Below are 17437 nucleotides of genomic sequence, written 5' to 3'. Positions count from 1 at the left end.
ATTTCAGTTAAGGTTTTTGTAATCTAATATTGATATTTATTACCAAATTATTGATATAATTACCAAAAATTAATTTTAATAATTCTTTTATTTTTAAAAACATTTGACATTTTAAAAGTTCTTTTGCATTACTCACTAAACAGAAGAAAAACTGCCAAATAAAGTGACTATGCTCTGTATCCTGCTCTCAAATGACAGTTTAATGTGAACAATCCATTTTCAATGAATTTTCATGGTCAAAGTCAGCACATATTCACTTTTCATGGCCCACCGCCCTCTGGTGGACAACTGTAACAAATACATTCCTGTTGCTTCAGACATTGACGAGTGCATCGTGAACGGGGTTATGTGCCGAAACGGACGCTGTGTGAACACCGATGGAAGTTTCCAGTGCATCTGTAACGCTGGCTTTGAAATCAGCCCTGATGGGAAGAACTGCGTCGGTAAGAGCTTACACTGCGACTTAACATAACATAAATCTGAACAGCCTAATATATATATATATGTTTCCATTTAATGCACACTCTATATTTTTATGTTTTCACTCAGAGATTCACAGTGTTTGGTTGTACACTATAAAGCTTTAAAGCTTTAAACATTAAAATGTTTGACAAAAAAGTTTCAGGGCTGGCGTTTAGGGTTTGTGAAGGGTGTCAGAAGTAGTTTTTCATTAATGATTCTGACAAATACAGTTAGTTCAAGAACACAATTCAATATCCACTGTTTGTTTTATAGTGTAACGGTGTTTTCTTGTCCTCCAGACCATGATGAATGTGCCACCACCAACATGTGCCTCAACGGCATGTGCATAAACGAAGATGGAAGCTTCAAGTGCATCTGCAAACCTGGATTTGCGTTGGCACCCAATGGACGCTACTGCACCGGTGAGCATGTTGGGAGTTACCTTGATGGATTACTAAACCCAAAAGCTATTTACTCGCCCTCACATCTGTCAAGCGCCAAAATATGACCAAATAAACTACTAAATAAATGGCAAGAAAATAGTTTAGTAACTTGTGCACTATATTCTGAGTCTATAATGAAAAAGTCGGTATTCTCTGAAAATCATACTACAGTTTTTACATTTTTGCAAGTTTGACGTCAAATCTGACTTGAAGCGTCTTTGTCAATTAGGTCTTTCATGACCAAAATTTAAGTCGTTCTTCTCTGAAAATCGTTCCCTCAGCGCAACTCTTCAATCTCATGTGCATTTGCGTCTATACGCTATATTTCAAGTCTCCTAAAGTCATACGATAGTTTTGTGCGAGAAACAAACGCTAAATTGTTAATCTCGTTTCCACTTGCTCGTTTTTGAAAATTTGACATCAAATATTATGTGACGCGTCTTTGGTTCTCGCATCAGGTGAACATTTATCAATTAGGTCTTTAATGACCAAAATTTAAGTCGTTATTCTATGTAAATCTATCATATGATAGTTTTGTGCGAGAAACAGACAGTAAATTGCTAAAACCTCATTTGCACTTGCACATTTTTCCAAGTTTGACGTCAAATCTGACGTGCCACATCTTTGGTTCTCACATCTGGTGAACATTTGTCCGTTAGGTTTTTAATGACCACAATTTAAGTCGTTATTCTATGAAAATCATGCCCTCAGCGCTCTTCAATCTCTTCAATCTTCAGTCTCATTTATGTAGCGTCTATACGCTATATTTCAAGTCTCCTAAAGTCATACAATAGTTTTGTGTGAGAAACAGATGCTAAATCGTTAAAATTTCCATTTGCGCATTTTTAAAAATCTCTTTGACGTCAAATCTGTCGCGTCTTTGATTCTCGCATCTGGTGATCATTTGTCAGTGAAGTCTTTAATGACCAAAATTTAAGTCGTTATTCTCCTTGGAAATCGTTCCCTTAGCACAGCTTTTCGATCTCATTTGCGTTTGTGTCTATATGCTATATTTCAAGTCTCCTGAAGTCATACGATGGTTTTGTGCGAGACAACTAAATCGCTAAAATCTCATTTGCACTTGCACATTTTGCTTCGTGACGCATGTCAAGTCAAGTCACATTTATTTATAGCGGTAACTTGACTTGATTGATGCATCTCTGGTTCTTGCATCTGGTGACTATTTGTCAAAGAAATTAAATTTCCCCAAAAATCCCCAAAATCTTATTTGCGTTCACATATATTTGCACGTCAGTGGCGCATGTTTGGCGTCAAATGGCGAAAAGTCATAAGACACAAGAACCAATGATGTTTGTTGTCATTGATGTCAAAATTGGTGCCTCAAGACATATGATGCTAGTTTTCATGTCAGTGAAGTCAGATGTCGTCAGTTGCGCATCTCACGACCATTTGTTATTGACGTGTTGTTTGCTAATGGTTTACGCTATTTCCTCCGTTTCACTCTGACAGACATTGATGAATGCCAGACCTCGGGCATCTGTATGAACGGCCGCTGCGTGAACACCGAGGGCTCATTCCGCTGCGAGTGCCCAACAGGCCTGGCCATTGACGTGGACGGGCGTGTCTGCGTGGACACCCACATGCGCACCACCTGCTACGGCGCAATAAAGATGGGCACGTGTTCGCGCCCATTCCCCGGGGCGGTGACGAAGTCTGAATGCTGTTGCGCCAACGCAGAACACGGCTTCGGAGAACCCTGCCAACCCTGCCCGGCGTTCAACTCAGGTAGACACACCTTCCAGTCCAGAACGATATTTTAATATTAACGCAACATACATTAGCTTTGACTTGTGCGTTAGCGGGTAGCTAACATATTTTAATTGTTCGCAGCCGAGTTTCAGGCGGTGTGCAGCAGCGGACCTGGAATCACTGCAGATGGACGAGGTGAGTCTGTCTTCACTAGTATGCTAGTGCTTCTAAAGCACAGACGTTTGGGAATGCTAAATGCTAACAGACTGTATTCAATTTCTTTGTGAATGCTAAATGCTAACGAACTGTATTCGATTTCTTTGCGAATGCTAAATGCTATCAAACTGTATTCGATTTCTTTGCGAATGCTAACAATCTGTATTCAGTTTCTTTGCGAATGCTAAATGCTAACAAACTGTATTCGATTTCTTTGCGAATGCTAAATGCTAACGAACTGTATTCGATTCCTTTACGAATGATAAATGCTAACGAACTGTATTCGATTTCTTTGTGAATGCTAATGGTCTGTATTCAGTTTCTTTGCGAATGCTAAATGCTAACAAACTGTATTCGATTTCTTTGTGAATGCTAACGGACTGTATTCGATTTCTTTGCGAATGCTAAATGCTAACAAACTGCATTCGATTTCTTAGCAAATGCTAATGGTCTGTATTCAGTTTCTTTGCGAATACTAAATGCTAACGAACTGTATTCGATTTCTTTGCGAATGTTAAATGCTAACGAACTGTATTCGATTTCTTTGCGAATGCTAACGGACTGTATTCTATTTGCTAAATGCTAACGGACTGTATTCAATTTCTTTGCGAATGCTAAATGCTAACGAACTGCATTCAATTTCTTTGTGAATGTTAAATGCTAACGTACTGTATTCGATTTCTTTGTGAATGCTAACAGACTGTATTCGATTTGCTAAATGCTAACGGATTGTATTCAATTTCTTTGTGAATGCTAAATGCTAACGAACTGTATTCGATTTCTTTGTAGACATCAACGAGTGCGCCTTGGATCCAGAAATCTGTCAAAACGGTATCTGCGAGAACTTGCGCGGGAGCTACCGTTGCATCTGTAACATCGGCTACGAGTCTGACGCTAGCGGAAAGAATTGCGTGGGTAAGTTGCGTTAAGCAAGCCCTTGTACGCAAGACGTAGCTTCTACTAATGTTTTGTTTTATGTACAAAATACTTTTTGTATAACATTTGCTCCAACACCTAGTAAAAGTTGTTTCGTAAATTTTTTGCGTATCTTTCAGACATTAACGAGTGTTCGGTGAATCGGTTGTTGTGTGACAACGGCATGTGTAGAAACACGCCCGGAAGTTACACTTGCTCTTGCCCCAAAGGATTCTCCTTCAAAGCCGATTCTGAGACATGTGAAGGTGACTACGATTACAAGCATTTTTTCGCATCTTTCTTCGTAAATTTATATCGTAATTCCATATACAATGAATAATTTTGTGTCCTGCGTTCTTACCTGTCGTTCTTTCGTTCAGACATCAACGAGTGCGACTCCAACCCCTGCATCAACGGCGTGTGCCGCAACATAGCCGGTTCCTTCAACTGCGAATGTTCCCACGGCAGCAAGCTGGACTCCACCAACACCGTCTGCGTAGGTAAGTACAAACATTCGTTTTAGGCTAAAGAACAACATGGTTCTATGCCAACAGAAATGTGTCCATGGTAACAGCGAGTTCTCTGATTGGTGGATCTCTTATAGATAGTTTAGTGGCTATTAAATGTTATTAAATTAAAGATTTTATTACGCTGCATTAACATATGTCAATGTTTATTTCCTTTTTAGAGGTAACATTCTGCTACTTTTATTCATTTCTAGCCAGGCAGTTTTCATTCTCTGTCTTAAACTGAATGTCGTTTGATTGAAATTAATGGAGTATGAAGGCAATAGGTCGCGCGTTTGTGCTTTCAGGATAAATGCCCACTGTGATCCCGTCCCGCTAGATATCCAAGTTGGTTTTTATATATCTGCAGAAATGCATCGACTCTCCGCAGGGGACCTGTTTCAAATGTCACAACGTTCATTTGTCATTGTCACACTCTCTTGGTATTTGTATCCTGCAGACAGCATGAAAGGAACCTGCTGGCTGAACATCCAGGACGGCCGCTGTGAGGTGAATATAAACGGGGCCACGCTGAAGTCCGAGTGCTGCTCTACGCTGGGGGCGGCCTGGGGAAGCCCATGTGAACGCTGTGAAATCGGTTAGTTCATATGCCAAAAAAAAAAAAAAAAAAAAAAAAAAAAATATATATATATATATATATATATATATATATATATATATATATATATAAAATCTTTTTATTTTTTATTATAATTTATAGATTTTTTTTATCATTTGAAAAATGAAAAATTATTGTATATATTTTAAAATTATTTGATATCACTTTTGCTTATATATAATTTTATTTTTATTATGATTTATAGATACTTTTTATTTGAAAAAATTTAAATTACTATATATATTTTAACATTATTTGATATCAATTTTGCTTGTGTATATAATTGTATTTGTATTTTTTGTAATTTATATATTTTTAAATATAATATTTAATATATAACTTGCTTATATATAATCTTATTTTTGTTTATTATAATTTATAGATACTTTTTATCATTTGAAAAATTCAAAATTATTATATATATTTGAAAATTATTTAATATCACTTTTGCTTGTATATAATTTTATTTGTATTTTTTTATTGTAATTTATATATATATATATATATATATATATATTATAATTTTATAATATATATATATATATATATATATATATAAAATTTTGTATTTTTATTATAATTTCTATATGGTTTTTATCATTTAAAATTATTATATATTTTTGGAAATTATTTGATATGTAACTTTTGCATATATATATATATATATATATATATATATGAAACATACATTTAAAGAGGTTTTTGTTTCATTTAGCTGTAATTTTGTCTCTGAAGTATTATTATCTTAGAAACACGCTCACATACAAAAGTAAACGGTATTGACAAGTGTTTTCTTATTAAACAAGTTTTTGACCTGTATATTTTCTACAGATCCTGCCTGCTCGAAAGGTTTCGCTCGCAAGAAAGGACTTGTATGTGAAGGTACGTTCTACCCACAGTCCTTTGCTGCATTTACCTAGTGCACTGCATAACGATGCATCACTTCTGTGCTCCATCTGTAGATATTAACGAGTGCGAGGTTTTCCCCACCGTGTGCACAAACGGCCGATGCGTGAACACACAGGGCTCGTTCCGATGCGAGTGTCCCGAGGGACTGACGCTGGACGGAGCCGGACGAACATGTGTTGGTATGTGAACTGAAAATTTATGTATTAAAGTATATATTAAATATTATGTATTTACAAAAGTATAAACATTATTATGACTTACTAAATCAACTATCCCTAAAAGTAATCTTGATCCAAAACAAACCCTTTTTTTTTTTTTGTAACTAACAACATGTGTGAAGCAAACAGCAGCGATGTAAAGCGGTTTGTGTGTCCCGCAGATATCCGAAGTGAGCAGTGTTACATGAAGTGGGACGAGGACGAGTGTGTGGAGCCGTTACCGGGCCGGTACCGTGTGGACATGTGCTGTTGTACGGTGGGAGCGGCGTGGGGCGTCGACTGTGAGGCGTGTCCCAAACCCGACACGCCCGAATTCAAAACCATCTGCCCACGTGGACCCGGAATCGCCAACCGAGGGGACATCCTGACAGGAAGACCCTTCTACAAAGGTCATTTAGTTATAGAGATGAATGTATATAGAAATCTGGACCGATATGATAATGATCATTGTTTTGGATGATAACCGATATTGCCGATATTATACATCAACATTTGAAAACATTGTTAGAAAACAAGTTTGCTGATATTATCGGCTTCCGATAATAATAATTTTGAAAACACTAATATCTGTAACCGATAATATGGCTCACATTTATTATATTATACCATAAAACATGACAAATTATTTAATTTATAATATAAAATTATATTAAATTTATATATTTTTTAATTATAAAAATTATATATATATTTGTAATTATTTCAGACCAAACTATACCTAAAATAATTTTTTATTTTATCTATATTTTGTAATTATATATGTATATATGGGTTTTACAACTTTTTGAACATATTTTACCTAAAACTTCAACAATCTTTTTCTTAAATTAAAAAAAATAATAATCTAATTCATATAAGTTATATAAAAATTGATTATATATATATATATATATATATATAAAAAATGATATATTAAAGATGAATATGTTTTTAAAATCAAAACTTTCACATAATATAATAATATAAATAATTACAAATAATATAAATAATTAAAAATAATCATTACAGATGCAAACAAACTAGCCTTCATTTTTTTTAATGTTTTTTTATAATAATAAAAAAAACATTTATTTACCAAATTGTACCAGATTTTTACTTTTCTGTACATTTTTTTTCTGCAATTTTGTCAAAGTAATATTTTGTATTTTCAACAATTAATATTTAATTAATTTAATCAAATAACTGTATTCATTTATTTCATTTGTTTTATTACTTTCTTTTATTAGTTAAGTTTATATGTTAACAGAAATAGTATTATAATAAATATAATAAATATATCATACATCATAAATAGTTTACATTTTTTTTATTATTATTAGTAGCATTATTATTACCACCATTTAATTATAAATGGATATATTCAAATTTGTATATAATAGAACATTTTTGTTATAATTAAAAATATATATATTTTTACCAATTTTTGCTTTCTGCACACTAATTTTACTGATTTTCAATTTTTCTGCAATTTTGTCAAAGTATGAGTAGGTTACAATCACACTTATATATGGGACGACTTATATAATGATGTTATAATCAAAGACTAGATATGAAAAGACGCTGCACTCATATTACTATGAATGGGAGATTTCATTGGTTTCAAATATGAAATTTAATGGTAATCTAAACAGCTTTGGAGAATTTGATGTTTCCCCATTCTAAGAGATAGGAGCTGCACTCGTATGACTGAAATAGCGTTTCAAAGATGGCCGGTGAGTGAAATGACTCGCCTGAAAGGGACTTTGTTATAAACCCTGTTTTTCTCTGTAGATGTGAACGAATGTAAGGTGTTCAAAGGCCTGTGCACTCACGGGACGTGCCGAAACACCATCGGGAGCTTCAAGTGTCGCTGTGACAGCGGTTTCGCCCTCACCATGGAGGAGAGGAACTGCACAGGTCCATATCTCACCCGAAACCACATCTAAATCAAACACACGATGTGTTTCTGTGTATCGCTTACATTGTTTCCATCATTCCGGCAGATATTGACGAGTGCACCATCTCACCTGACCTGTGCGGACACGGCGTCTGCGTCAACACGCCGGGCAGCTTCGAGTGCGAGTGTTTCGAGGGCTACGAGAGCGGCTTTATGATGATGAAGAACTGCATGGGTGAGACACCAGAGCCCTTGACATTTTCCCAGGCCTTTGAAACGCTGCGCAGTGTCACAGTGTCTCTCTCTCTGTCTCGTAGACGTGGACGAGTGTGAGCAGAACCCGCTGCTGTGTCGGGGGGGCACGTGTCTGAACACAGAGGGCAGTTATGAGTGCGACTGTCCTCCGGGACACCAGCTGAACACTGAAGCTTCAGCCTGTGAAGGTACAGACACTTCAAACACTCTATATGTGTGTGTGTTTGTATATGTTCTGTGTATCGTATACAAAACCTATTTAGATCATTTTACTTTATTATTAACTCTTCCAGTTAATAATTTGTCCATTTAGTAATATTTCATATTTCTACCTATTCATATTTAATTAAAATAACTGTACTCTTTTATTTTATTAGTTTTATTAGTACTTCATTTAAATAGCATTAAAAATTTATCATACATAATAAAGAGCATTAAAATAGTATTAATATTATTACCACCATTTAAATGGATATATATATTTGTATAAAATATCATAACCTTTTTTCTGTACTATATATATATATATATATATATATATATATATATATATCTTTTTACTTTTTATTATAATTTATAGATTTTTATCATTTGAAAAATTAAAAATTATTTTAAAATTATTTGATATCACTTTTGCTTGTATATAATTTTATTTGTATTTTTTATTGTAATTTAAATATTATGTATTATTTAATATATAACTTGCTTATATATAATCTTATTTTTATTACTTATAATTTATAGATAATTTTTAATGTTTCAAATGATAAAAAGTATTATATATATATTTGAAAATTATTTGATATACATTATTAATTATAATCGTTTACAGATGTGAACGAGTGTCAGCTGAGTGATAACCTGTGTAAGAACGGTCAGTGTGTGAACATGGTGGGAACCTACCAGTGCTCCTGCAACACGGGATACCAGGTGACGCCCGACAGACAGGGCTGTGTGGGTGAGCAAACATACACAAACATCCTCACACATCTGCTAACATTCACAAACATCTGTATACTTCCAGAAACATCCCCAAACATCTGCAAACATACACAAACATCTACAAACATCCACAAACATTATCACACATCTGCTAACATTCACAAACATCCTCAAACATCTGCAAACATTCACAAACATCTGTAAACATCCAGAAACATCCCCAAACATCTGCAAACATCCCAAAACATTCCCAAACATCTGAAAATATCCCCAAACATTTCCAAACATCCGCAAACATTCCCAAACATCCACAAACATTCCCAAACATCCCAAAACATCCGCAAACATTCCCAAACATCCCAAAACATTCCCAAACATTCCCAAACATCCCAAAACATCCGCAAACATTCCCAAACATCCCAAAACATTCCCAAACATCCCAAAATGTCCCAAAACATCCGCAAACATCCCAAAACATCCGTAAACATTCCCAAACATCTGCAAACATCCCAAAACATCCGCAAACATTCCCAAACATCTGCAAACATCCCAAAACATCCGCAAACATTCCCAAACATCCCAAAATATCTGCAAACATTCCCAAACATCTGCAAACATCCCAAAACATCCGCAAACATTCCCAAACATCCCAAAATATCTGCAAACATCTGCAAACATTTGCAAACATTCCCAAACATCCGCAAACATTGCCAAAACATTCCCAAACATCCACAAACATTGCCAAAACATCCCCAAACATTCCCAAACATCCTCAAACATCTGCAAACATCTGCATCATCCGCAAACATTCCCAAACATTCACAAACATCCTTAAATATCCCCAAACATCTGCAAACATCCAGAAAAATCTGCAAACATCCAGAAAAATCTGCAAACATCCCAAAACATTCGCAAACATCCATAGACAAATTATTTTTAATATTTTAAATTTTTTTGTTTCTGTAATTTACTTTGAATTAAATAATAAAAATGATTCAAAATAACAAGTAAATAATTTTACATTTCATTTTAATGCTTAATATCCTTGATTTGTTTTCATTTTTTTTGTGATTTAATTTTAATTAAATAAAAGTAGTAAGTTTTACATCTATTTTAATATTAAGTAACCTTGATTTATATCTTGTGTTCATTTTTTATGAGTTATGTTAATATTTTTGTTTCACTAAAAGTAAATTACACAAATGAACACAAGTAATCCTTTACTTTTAATCGACATTATATGCTGCCTTTTGTAAGGAGACTCCGTAAGAAAGCGTGTTTTGTATCATGGCAGATATCGACGAGTGCACCATCATGAACGGCGGCTGCGACACTCACTGCACGAACTCGGAGGGCAGTTACGAATGCAGCTGCAGCGAAGGTTACGCGCTCATGCCCGACCTCAGGACCTGCGCCGGTGAGACACACACACAAACACACACGAACGCACGAGGCGCTCATGCACGTCCTCTCAGACTGACCCTCGGCTCTTTCCGTAGACATCGACGAGTGCGAAGACTCGCCCGACATCTGCGACGGCGGCCAGTGTACGAACATCCCCGGAGAATATCGCTGCCTCTGCTACGACGGATTCATGGCCTCCATGGACATGAGGACCTGCATTGGTGAGATTTAATTTTAATTAATATTTGATTTTATCAATTTCACTTTTAAAAAATGTAAATAATTTAATGAATTTTTATTGTCATTGCGCTGTTTATTTTATTAATTTGTATGTTGGTATTATTTCCTGACGTTACGGTCCAGATGTCAATGAGTGCGACCTGAATCCCAACATCTGTCTCCACGGTGACTGTGAGAACACTAAAGGGTCCTTCATCTGCCACTGTCAGCTGGGATACTTCGTGAAGAAGGGCTCGACCGGATGCACAGGTACGGCACGGGAACGAGAGTCCAGTCCACCTCGAACCGGATCGAACCGGCTTCAGCTGGTCAGGCTGGTGTTTGGAACATGTGAGCTGGTCTGAAGTGGTTTTGATTGTTTTTCCAGATATCGATGAATGCGAGATCGGCGCTCATAACTGCGACATGCACGCGGCCTGCGTCAACGTTCCCGGCAGCTTCAAGTGCCGCTGTCGTGACGGCTGGGAAGGCGACGGAATCAAATGCATCGGTGAGTGCGGAGCGATCATCAGCGTCACGTTCCTCTCTGAACGCCGTCTGAGTCTGATTCTGTCTCTGCAGATGTTGACGAGTGCGTCACTGAAGAGCACAACTGTAACCCCAACGCCGAGTGCATGAACACGCCGGGCTCGTACCGCTGCTCCTGCAGGGAGGGATTCAACGGAGACGGATTCACCTGCTCCGGTACGTCATGCTGCTCAGAGCTGGGACTCGACTGAAGCTTTTTCTGAGAAATGATCCTATGAAATCAGACATGAATGAGAGCGTTGTTCTGAGACTCTCTCTGTCTGTTGACCTGCAGACATGGACGAGTGCGCCGATAACGTGAACCTGTGTGAGAACGGCCAGTGTCTGAACGCTCCGGGAGGATACCGCTGCGAGTGTGAGATGGGCTTCACCCCGACTGAGGACAGCAAGGCCTGCCAGGGTACAAACACACACACACACACACACACACACACACACACCTCTACAGTAACACATCCACAGTAACACACACACCCGCTGTAACACACACAAACACCTACAGTAACACACACATCTACGGTAACACACACCTACTGTAACATACACACACCCCTACAGTAACACACACACAATCACACACACCTACAGTAACACACACCACACACACATACACACCTACAGTAACACACGCACAGTAACACACCTACAGTAACACACCTACAGTAACAGGCACAGTAACACACACACACCTACAGTAACACACACACAGTAACTCACACACATACAGTATCACACACCTACATGCGCACACACCCCTGCAGTAACACACACATACAGTAACACACACACCTACAGTAACATGCGCACAGTAACACGCACACCTACAACAACACACGTAACACACACCACACACATACACACCTACAGTAACACTCAGACACACAGTAACACACCTACAGTAACGCACACGCACCTACAGTAACACGCACACAGTAACACAATCACACCTACAGTAATACACACACTCTCTCTCACACACACACACACATACACAGTAACACACACTGACTCACAGCGCTGTGTGTTATCCGTCAGACATCGACGAGTGCAACTTCCAGAACATCTGCGTGTTCGGGTCGTGTCAGAACCTGCCGGGGATGTTCCGCTGCGTCTGTGACTACGGCTACGAGCTGGACCGCAGCGGAGGAAACTGCACAGGTGACAAAACACACACACACACACACACACACACTTCAGCCTGCAGATCATCAGCTCATTTCAGTAGACGTCTACAGAAGGGCCTCAATGTGAGCGTCATGGCCACAAATTACATTTTTTATAAGAATGTATTTTTGTTAATTATTTTATTTCTTTGTGTAATGTACTTTTAATTAAATTATAATATATAACTTAATTATATTAATTAACTGTAATAACTCACAGCCACAAATCCCACTGGAAACACAAAGGCCGTGTGGTTTTTCTCAGTTCTGTCTCACACCGTCTCTTTTCCGTCTGACTTTGACAGACATCAACGAGTGTTTCGACCCGGTGAACTGCATCAACGGCGTGTGTGTGAACCTGCCCGGCAGCTACCTGTGCAACTGCCCGCCAGACTTCGAGCTCAACCCGTCCGGAGTCGGCTGTGTCGGTACGTCCCACGCTCAGCGCGCATTACTGCCCATGTACTGCCATAAGTGTGAAACTAAAGAGCCGTAATCCACTTCCCCTCGGACAGACACGCGTGTGGGAAACTGTTTCCTGGACACTCTGGACCGCGGCGACGGCGGGATCTCCTGCAGCGCTGAGATCGGAGTGGGCGTGACCCGCGCGTCCTGCTGCTGCTCGCTGGGCGGGGCCTGGGGAAACCCATGTGAACTCTGCCCTCCCGTCAACTCCAGTACGGACTACACTCCATTTACTGAACTATCTTTTATATGTTCTTATATGTATAAATTACATACATTTTACAATTTTGTAATATAAATATGAATTCTACTGAGCTATTATGTATTATTCATAATGTAAAAACACATGACGATGGAAAATGCCTAACAAAGTCTTTGTGCCATGAGCAAAAACTGCTGAATTTCACCCTTCGCTGACGCTCTTTTGAATTCTGTCTCCTCACAGCGGAGTACAAAACCCTGTGTCCCGGAGGAGAAGGCTTCCGTCCCAACCCCATCACGGTCATCCTGGAGGGTAAGGACGGATTGGGCTGCAGGCAGCAGGATGAGGTCTGGAGTGTTTGTGGTAATGACTCTCTCTCTCTCTCTCTGTCCCACATCAGACATAGACGAATGCCAGGAGCTGCCCGGCCTGTGCCAGGGGGGAAACTGTGTCAACACCTTCGGCAGCTTCCAGTGCGAATGTCCCGCCGGATACTACCTCAACGAGGAGACGCGCATCTGCGAAGGTCCCTAGAATGCCAGTCATTTGAGCTGCTGAAACTGAGATCATATTTTTTTTGATCGATTTAATGTTAATGTTTAGTAACCTTAATTAATTTCTTATGAATTAATTTATTCTTATGAATTTACTTTTAATTAAGTTGTAAAAATAATAAGGTTTTAATTTAAACAATTTTTTATTAATATTTCAATTTATATTTATATTTCAATGTATATTAATATTTTAATAAGTTACTTTTAATTTTTAGTAACCTTAATTTATTTTTTGTATGAATTAATTGATTTGCTTGTGTAATTTACTTTTAATGAAATTATAAAAATTAACTTTTAATTAAACAATATTTATTAATATTTCAATTAAATATTTCTATTACATTTATATTCATATTTTAATTTATATTAATATTTTGATTGATTAATTTGAATGTTTTGTAACCTTATTTTTATGAATTAATGCATGTAATTGAATAATAAAAATAATTTACAAATAATTAAACATTTTATATTAATATTTAAATTAAATATTTATATTGATAATTTAATTATTTCAATTAAATATATCAATATTTTAATTTATATTAATATTTTGATCAATTAATTTTAATGTTTAGTAACCTTAATTTATTTTGTATGAATTAATGTAATTAAATAATAAAAATAATGAACTATTAAACAGTTTATAATAATATTTCAATAAAATATTTGTATTAATAATTTAATATTCATATTTTGATTGATTACTTGTAATATTTAATAACCTTATTTTATTATTAATTCATGTGTAATTCACATTTAATTAAATAATAAAATTAATAAAAAAATTAATTTAGTGATATTAATATTTCAATGAAAATTTTATGAATATTTTAATAATTAAATTAATTTACTAATTAAATTACATATTGAATTTTAATGTTTAGTAACCTTGATTTATTGCATAAAATTATTTTTTATTAATTATTTTATTAGCGTAATTTGAATTAAATTAACTTTTAATTAAATCATTTTAGATTAAATTTATATGAGTATTTTAAATTTATATTTCAACTTATTTTAATTTTTGAATTTACTTTAATTAATTTTATATTTATTGAAGTGTAATGATTAGTAACTTTATGAATGTATTTTTAAGACCAAATGGTTGGAGTCGTTCGAGCGGCTGAATATTGAGTGATATTTTTTGACCGATTCTCGCACAGATATCGACGAATGTACGGCGCACATCGGCATCTGCGGCCCGGGAACCTGCTACAACACGCTGGGTAACTACACCTGCGTCTGTCCGCCCGAGTACATGCAGGTCAACGGAGGAAACAACTGCATGGGTAAGACCTCGTCATCCAGTGCTCTGGCTCTTAACCAGGGCCTTTGGAGTCATTTCGTGTGTTTTTTGTCTTGGATGTGCAGATATGAGAAAGAGTGTGTGCTATCGCAACTTCAACGACACCTGCGAGAACGAGCTGTCCTTCAACATGACCAAGAAGATGTGCTGTTGCGCGTATAACGTGGGCAAAGCCTGGAACAGACCCTGCGAGGCCTGTCCGACCCCGGCCACCTGTGAGTGCCTCTCTCATTGGTCAGCAATACCTGACGCTGCTGCTAGTTTGAATATTCACACGGATTTGTGGTTATTTCTGTCTCCTGTAGCCGAGTACCAGCTTCTGTGCGGAAATCAGGTTCCTGGTTTCATCATCGACATTCATACTGGAAAACCCATTGGTGAGTTTGACCTAAACGTCACATTTCAACTGCATAAAAGGCAGCATGAACCGAACAGATTGTACAAACTTTTCTGCTCAACCTCCAACAGACATCGATGAGTGTCGCGAGATCCCGGGCATCTGCGCTAACGGCGTGTGCATCAACCAGATCGGGAGCTTCCGCTGCGAGTGTCCCATGGGATTCAGCTACAACAACATCCTGCTCATATGTGAAGGTACCGACGCTGCGGACGCAGTTTCACCAAAGATTGTTGTCGTATTCCTCCACTTACACCTTCTGGACTTTCTCAGATATTGACGAGTGCAATAGCGGCGACAACCTGTGCCAGCGCAACGCCAACTGCATCAACATCCCCGGCAGCTACCGCTGCGAATGTTTGGCCGGATTCAAGCTCTCTCCCAGCGGAGCGTGTGTGGGTGAGTCAGTCTCCGCTTTGACCGATAAAAACGTTACAAATCCAGAGGTGAATTTACTAAACTGTGTTTTCTCTCAAAATTCTTCGTTTAACTGTATGTGCTGGTATTATGTTGCAGCATCTGTATTATGAAGTGTAAAATAGCTCTGCCGTTCTTTCCAGGGAAAAACACCTTTTTATGCAAATGAGATTCGTAATAGAATGCACCAAAATAAAATAATTTTAGTAGTCACAATGCGCCATAATTGAATGCACCAGAATGTCAATTTTATAATGCGCCATAATAGAATGTGTCATTATAGAATGTGCCATAATAGAATGTACAATTTTAGAATGCGCCATAATAGAATGTCATAATAGAATGCGCCATAATAAAATGTACAATTTTAGAATGTGCCATAATAGAATGTACAATTTTAGAATGCTCCATAATAGAATTAGCAATAATAGAATGTACAATTTTAGAATGTGCAATAATAGAATGAGCAATAATAGAATGCGCAACAATAGAATGAGCAATAATAGAATGCGCCACAATAGAATGAGCAATTTTAGAATGTGCAATAATAGAATGCACCACAATAGAATGCGCTATAATAGAATGAGCCATAATAGAATGCGCCACAATAGAATGCGCAATAATAGAACGTGCAATAATAGAATGCACCACAATAGAATGCGCAATAATAGAACGTGCAATAATAGAATGCGCCACAATAGAATGCGCAATAGAATGTGCAATAATAGAATGCGCCACAATAGAATAAGCAATAATAGAATCTGCAATAATAGAATGCACAATAGAATGAGCAATAATAGAATGTGCAATAATAGAATGAGCAATAACAGAATGAGCAATTTTAGAATATGCCATAATAGAATGCACCAGAATTCACTATTATAAAATGCACCAGAATGCACTGTTATAAAATGTTACATGATAGAATGCGCCATAATAGAATGCTGCAAAATAAAATAAAACTAAATAATTTAAGCAATAACAATTTAGTAAGAATTTACTAAATTGTTGCTGCACTTTTGCACACAGTTTAACAACTAAATAGCAATTTAAAGAAAAACTAAGATGAGAAAAAAAGACTAATTAAAATAGTTCAGTCATGAAACTCGCAGGCTGACAGGTCCATTACATCATTACCACATGGCACAAGCTGATTGGCCTCTGCTGATCCTACAGCCAATGAGATTGCTTGCTCAACATTTAAACAGTCTGGTTCAGTGTTTTCTATAGGCTAGTTCCTCTGAGCCCCTCCACCTCCCCAGCTCCACCTGCCTAGATCTGCTGCAGGATTTCTGTATGTCTGTTTAAGCAGCAGCAGCAGATATCACATGCTCACAGCAGCGTGTCTGTGTATCTATTAGCAGTAGCAAGTCCATACTTGCTAATCAATCAGATCTAGTCCGCCAAGACCAACTATATTAAAATCACCATATTCAATAGTATGCGAAAACTATTCAGAGTTGTCATGATTGAACTAAAATTAACATCTAAAAACATAAAAATGAAAGCTTATTCAAAATATGACTACATCTGAAATAACTCTTCTTCCCTGTTGGTCAGACCGTAACGAGTGTCAGGAGATCCCGAACATCTGCAGTCACGGTAAATGTATCGACACTGAGGGCAGCTTCCGCTGTCTGTGCCACAACGGCTTCAAGACCACGCCGGACCAGACCATGTGTATGGG

At 37.0% G+C, this 17437-nt stretch overlaps 1 protein-coding gene and 1 long non-coding RNA gene across 3 annotated transcripts in view; one reads left to right on the top strand and one right to left on the bottom strand.

Annotated features, from left to right (window-relative positions):
- LOC127521482 (uncharacterized) overlaps positions 1 to 12392 on the bottom strand; it is a 30872-nt gene extending 18480 nt beyond the window's left edge. Inside the window, exons 1-2 of the long non-coding RNA XR_007932370.1 lie at positions 12257 to 12392; positions 4108 to 4238 (exon numbers count right to left, since the gene is read on the bottom strand). This is a non-coding gene — a long non-coding RNA (uncharacterized LOC127521482). The remainder of the gene's footprint in view (positions 1 to 4107; positions 4239 to 12256) is intronic.
- fbn2b (fibrillin 2b) overlaps positions 1 to 17437 on the top strand; it is a 64374-nt gene that overhangs the window by 29523 nt on the left and 17414 nt on the right. Inside the window, exons 14-45 of one of the 2 annotated variants that reach the window (XM_051910739.1) lie at positions 318 to 443; positions 762 to 884; positions 2376 to 2651; positions 2757 to 2810; positions 3621 to 3746; positions 3887 to 4012; positions 4127 to 4246; positions 4713 to 4850; positions 5703 to 5753; positions 5834 to 5959; positions 6160 to 6387; positions 7769 to 7894; positions 7981 to 8109; positions 8192 to 8317; positions 8962 to 9087; positions 10366 to 10488; positions 10571 to 10696; positions 10839 to 10964; positions 11083 to 11205; positions 11277 to 11399; positions 11518 to 11643; positions 12279 to 12401; positions 12712 to 12834; positions 12922 to 13083; positions 13317 to 13385; positions 13474 to 13599; positions 14794 to 14919; positions 15002 to 15151; positions 15242 to 15313; positions 15405 to 15530; positions 15607 to 15732; positions 17311 to 17436. In XM_051910739.1, the coding sequence (XP_051766699.1) occupies positions 318 to 443; positions 762 to 884; positions 2376 to 2651; positions 2757 to 2810; positions 3621 to 3746; positions 3887 to 4012; positions 4127 to 4246; positions 4713 to 4850; positions 5703 to 5753; positions 5834 to 5959; positions 6160 to 6387; positions 7769 to 7894; positions 7981 to 8109; positions 8192 to 8317; positions 8962 to 9087; positions 10366 to 10488; positions 10571 to 10696; positions 10839 to 10964; positions 11083 to 11205; positions 11277 to 11399; positions 11518 to 11643; positions 12279 to 12401; positions 12712 to 12834; positions 12922 to 13083; positions 13317 to 13385; positions 13474 to 13599; positions 14794 to 14919; positions 15002 to 15151; positions 15242 to 15313; positions 15405 to 15530; positions 15607 to 15732; positions 17311 to 17436 (4077 nt within the window). The remainder of the gene's footprint in view (positions 1 to 317; positions 444 to 761; positions 885 to 2375; positions 2652 to 2756; positions 2811 to 3620; positions 3747 to 3886; positions 4013 to 4126; positions 4247 to 4712; positions 4851 to 5702; positions 5754 to 5833; positions 5960 to 6159; positions 6388 to 7768; positions 7895 to 7980; positions 8110 to 8191; positions 8318 to 8961; positions 9088 to 10365; positions 10489 to 10570; positions 10697 to 10838; positions 10965 to 11082; positions 11206 to 11276; positions 11400 to 11517; positions 11644 to 12278; positions 12402 to 12711; positions 12835 to 12921; positions 13084 to 13316; positions 13386 to 13473; positions 13600 to 14793; positions 14920 to 15001; positions 15152 to 15241; positions 15314 to 15404; positions 15531 to 15606; positions 15733 to 17310; position 17437) is intronic. The other variant, XM_051910740.1, reaches the window with a different exon arrangement.

Source organism: Ctenopharyngodon idella, chromosome 10 (assembly GCF_019924925.1).
Source record: "Ctenopharyngodon idella isolate HZGC_01 chromosome 10, HZGC01, whole genome shotgun sequence".
Lineage (NCBI taxonomy): Eukaryota > Metazoa > Chordata > Actinopteri > Cypriniformes > Xenocyprididae > Ctenopharyngodon > Ctenopharyngodon idella.
This window is presented reverse-complemented; position numbering and strand designations above follow the sequence as displayed.